The 5163-nt window shown below is 43.0% G+C and overlaps 1 protein-coding gene across 1 annotated transcript in view; it reads right to left on the bottom strand.

Moving 5' to 3' along the window:
- Window positions 1-229: 229 nt before the first annotated feature.
- The window catches only part of cdh22 (cadherin 22), a gene marked incomplete at both ends in the record, with an annotated part of 67551 nt that continues 62617 nt past the window's right edge, over window positions 230-5163 (bottom strand). Inside the window, one exon of the mRNA XM_083668290.1 lies at window positions 230-753. Within this exon, the coding sequence (XP_083524416.1) occupies window positions 230-753 (524 nt within the window). The remainder of the gene's footprint in view (window positions 754-5163) is intronic.

Raw genomic sequence — 5163 nt, 5'->3', positions numbered from 1 at the left:
AAGGGATTCCAGACTCTCACATTGACTGGGCTTCAGTTCTGTCACAGGGGACAACAAAAGGAGGAGGAAAAGGAGGAAAAAGAGAAGGAGGAGGAGGAGAGATAGGAGGAACAGTGCTGCGGCCTCAGGGCTGTGGACACAGTGCAAGGGAGAGGAGAGGGGGAGGAGAGAGATGAGGGGAGGAGAGGAGGAGAGGATGGAGAGAGAGGTCTCTGTGGAGGACTAGGTGCTAGGAACAGTCTTCCTCGGGGTGTCCAGGGGGTGCGTAGTACCCGGCCAGCTGCCTGAACCTGGGCCCCCAGTCGCTCAGGTAGGAGAAGTCCTGCTCTGACGTGGTCGACAGCGTGTGGATGGAGCTGAGAGACAGCGCCGGCGAGCTGCTGCCCTCAAACGCGTATGTCTGGAACGAGTCGTACGGGGGCACAGAGAGGTCGGCGTCCGCCTGCTCCACCTTCTTACGGATGTAACCTTTGAATAGGGAGAAGTCTGCCGCCCCTCCGTCACCGTTCACCTGGCCTTGGACCCACTGGGGCAGGGAGGGCAGGGAGCGCAGGTCAGGGCCTGACTCAGAGTTCTTGTCCTGGGGGAAGTCGTAGAGGTTACGCAGGGCGCTCATGTCATAGGCCTGGGTGTCCTGCTCACCTCCACCCTCGTCGTTGTACTTGATGACATTGTCCCTCATGTCCTCCTCATCCTCTGACATCCGCTGACCTTTCCTGTGGCGCTTCAGGGTCAGGATGAGAAGTACCAGGACTGGAGAAGGGGGGTGGCAGAGAGGGCAAAAGAGAGAAAGAGAGAGAGAAAGAAAGAGAGAGAGAGAAAGAGAGAAAGAGAGAGGGAGCACAGGATTAGTTTTAGAGATAATCGCTTTTTAACAGCAGGGAGTCAAAGCCATGAGAGGATTCTAGACCAGTTCTAAAACTCAGAGCCCGGGGACTCACAGGGTGTGAAGGTTTTGGTTCAAGGTCAGCCTAGCACTTACACACCTGAGAGCTGAATCAGGTGGGTTACTATTGAATGGAACAAAATGCCCGCACACCCTATGGGTCCCCACTGGCCAGGTTAAGGCTTAAAAAGACTCTTTTGAGGTTTTGGTAGTTTGTTGAAGTGGTGAGCTGTAATTCTGCATTACTATAACAAGTTATCAGACGAAAAGTTTGAGAAGTTCAAACATAGGAAGTCATTTCATTTCATGGAATAGGGAATCATAAAATATATAAAAACAAAACAAAAATATTGGGATAGGCTCCCCAAAACACATGGGGAATAAGACTACATTAGTACAAATATTGGATTCTGAAATTGGTGGAAATATTGGATTCTGAAATGGGTGAGTGGTGTATTGTACTGTGTCATAATTCGCTTTCCCTCAATGCAAAAAAGTGTATCCATTACCATTATAAGCTCCTATGAGTTCTATAACTTTGATGTCACCCCAAAGAGACAGCAAACTGATGAAAGACAAATAATAAAGTATTTCATTACATCTCCTATGCATGGGCATTGATTCGCTGCAGCCCTAATTGTTCGTCCAGAAAATATCTTTTCAGAGGCCTTAATGGAAGCTGATCTGTCTATCGATACTTACTCAAGTCCAGCACACTGTGAAGAGCCAGATAAAACCACCACAAAGCAACACTGTATTGGCCTTATTACCCTGCTCTTACGGAGCGTGTAATGACTGAGAAACATTAAGCGTGAATTAAATAGAAAAAACAAAGGAGATGGAGATGGATGACTTCATAGACTAACGGGACGCGAGCGAAACAAACGATGAATCCATCCAGATGTAATCAAGGAGCCTTTAATCCCAGATTAGTTATTTCAATTACTTCATACGTTTGTGATTAGAGGGAACTCCCGCTTAAAGTGGATTATTAGCCCTCCCGTATCTCCAGAGCTAGCATCACTCCGTGTTCTAATCTCTCCACCAATTACAATGCTAAATGCCATCGCTATGACTACTGTACAACGACTTTCTAATCAAAGTGTTGTTTTAGTCACATGTGGAAATGAAAAGATAGTAATAGGTTGAGCGGGACTGTATGGCTGCCAGGGAGGCTGGTGTAAGCAGAAATCAGAGGAGGGGCTCAATGCAATGCATGGAACAGAATGAGGAATGGCATCAAACACATATAACTGAACATTAGTGTATCATGAAGAACTCCGCCTTTCTTCCCTCATTCCATTCTATTGCATTACAATGAGCTCATCTTCCAATTTCTATCTCCACCAGCCTCCCATGATGGCTGCATATATGTTGCTAATTCAGCGTTAAAATATTAAAATGTTAAAATTATTAAAATACATGATAAATGAATGTCAGATTACTGCTGATATGGTATGCAGTCTAGAGTTAATGCATCAATACTGTCATCATATGAGCCAGAGTATTCCCATTCCCATTCCCTCTTCCTCCACCCAGTATAAGCGTGGTCATAATTTCCGTACTTATGATCCATAATAATGTCCCCGTCCTACCTCGCCTCGCTGCTCCAAACCACAACCCCGCTTCCCTCCACAGCCTCAGGTCTGCTGATGTATTGGTCCACACATCCAGAGCAAAGCTCAGAACCTAGGGGGACAGGGGCCTTCTGCATCACGGCTCCCTGCCTCTGGAACGCTCTCCCCAGGGAGCTTAGGGAGGCTCCCAGTCTGTCCTCCTTCAAACACTGTCTTAAAAACACCTTTTAAGAATAGTTTTTAATGTTTGATTGATCTAACTTCTATTTAGTTAATTTGTTTTTATTATTTTATTTTATTTTTCTCTTTGTTTTCCCTGATGTAAAGTGTCTTTAAGTTTCTAGAAAAGCGCTATACAAATAAAATGTAATATTATGATTATGATTATTCTTGTTGTTATTATGATGATGATGATGATGATGATGATGATGATGATTATTATTATTATCATCATCATCATTATTATTATTAATAATAATACAAATACAAATAATAATAATATTAGCACATCTCAGCTGGGATGTGGCAGCTAATATTAGTACAACTCAGCTGGGATCAAAGCATTGAGAAGAGGATTGTCTGTAAACAGCCAACTGAATACAACTGAACCTAATCAAACCATCAGGGTCCGGTTGTTGTATTCCAGTCAATTCTGAGGGAACTGAGTGAAAGGTGTTTGTAGGAAATGTATGGAAATTGTGGATTCATGAATTTGATTTTAAATAAATCTTAAATATCTCAAAATGATTGTAGTCCAGGGGAACTGAATCAACCCTAACCCTCAAAAGTTACACTATTAACCAATGTTGCAGTTTTCCTTGTAGTGGTTAGCTGGTAACCTTGCATAAATACAATTTGCTAACCTTCCAGAATAATCCTTCCTGTTATGACACTGTATGGAACTGTGGTGGATGATAGAACTGTGAAGGATGTCAACAGAGGGCAGACAGACTGAATGATAATGGGACAACACGCAAGCTTGTCCATGGACAAAGAGAGGCGACAGGAGAATGAATAAAAAAGAACACTGGGGATTCAGGAGAAGTGGAAGGCAGTACTGTGTGGTGTTCTAGAGAGAAGCCTCATACAATGACATAGGAGAGGAAGCATCTTTAGACTATTGAGATGTACCCTTATAGTCAAGCTAGGTCACTCCCTATATGAGAATCCCCCCCTCCCAGCGATGTATCTCCAGCAGAGCCACAAGAGCAACAACGAATGCCAGGAGGAATGACATTTAGATAGATCATTAGCCAGGGAATGTCGTATATCTTCACCAGATAGTCTCTCTGCTGCCTGGGACAAATGCTTACAAGCCTACAGCAGTTAGGAGCCCATTTATTACAACAGGAGCTCTGCTGTCTGTGACACAGAAGATGCTAGACGCTCTAAACTCACATGACTTAGTCCATACTGTGCATTGTGGGGATGAGGTATTTGGCCAGAATGTTTACAAGTCAAACTAGATGACAGGTAATACCTTATGTGTTATTAATGGGGTTCTGGACACGGGATGACAGTGAGAGGGCCCCTTGCAACATACGTGTTTTGCCACAACTCCCTTGGTTTATTGCCATGGCAGTGTATTCTGAAAAGTTGAAGTATAAGCTCACTTTGCAATGCCGTTTTGCCAGGGTTTCATTCAGCTGTGATTGGATGCACATGTGAAGCAATGACCATGGTTTAATCTCAACTTCCGCAAACGAGTTACAGGTTTTGGCGGGCGGGTATGTTCTGCTAACTTCTGCACCATGTTAGACCCAGGAATTCAAGTTTTAATGAGCGTGTTGGCAGTATAGTCTATGAGAGTGCTGCATTGTTTTGCCTAGGAAATCAAAAGAGCACATGGTTTATTTCTAGACTAATGAATATGCTATTAAATATTTTCATATTCATGCCAATATTGCGCAACAGGCTTTGTTATTCAGGCTATGTGATGTTTTCATTCATAAGTGAATGTTATTTTCATAAGTGAATGTTATTGTGTAGCTGAATATATAATGGCATTGTTTTGCATGCAATACATGTAGGTTAGAACACTGACACTCATTCTATACATGGAGGTTAGAACACTGACACTATGACCTCAGCTGTGACAAATGTGGTGATTATAAATATTATATGAAGTTTCTGATAATTAAGCAGTACAGTAGTGCTACAGCTTGAACTTGCCGTCTGGGAAAACAGAAAACAGCTGTGATGATAGGAGGTGTGTCACAGTGGAGCAATGGTGTTCACAAACCTATTCATATTTTCCTTCAATAAATCTTTGCTTGTTTAATAAGTTTTGTTTTTTGAGTTTGTCCAAATTAAATTTCCAAATTTCCATGCCACAACATACTCGGGTTAACTGTATACCTCTGTGGTCCTCTGTGGCTCAGTTGGTAGAGCAAGGCGTTAACAGCGCTAAGGTTGTGGATTTGATTCCCACTGGGACCATATATACTGAAAAATGTATGCACTCACTGCAATGTAAGTCGCTTTGGATAAAATGGCATATTTTATTAATATATTAACTAGCCTCAAGCCCTTACCTTTTGTTGCAAGTGGGATACATTGTTACCAAGGCAGTGGTTTATACTTGGACCTTTACCGAAACATCTAACCTGAGGAAGTTACAGCAAAGTAGCTCCGAATGCCTGGGTTCGAACCCTGGCTGTGTGAAGGTGACAAGACTGTGTTAGCCCGCTGAGGTAAGGC

This window comes from Argentina silus, assembly GCF_951799395.1.
Source record: "Argentina silus genome assembly, chromosome: 4".
Classification (NCBI taxonomy): Eukaryota; Metazoa; Chordata; class Actinopteri; order Argentiniformes; family Argentinidae; genus Argentina; species Argentina silus.
This window is presented reverse-complemented; position numbering and strand designations above follow the sequence as displayed.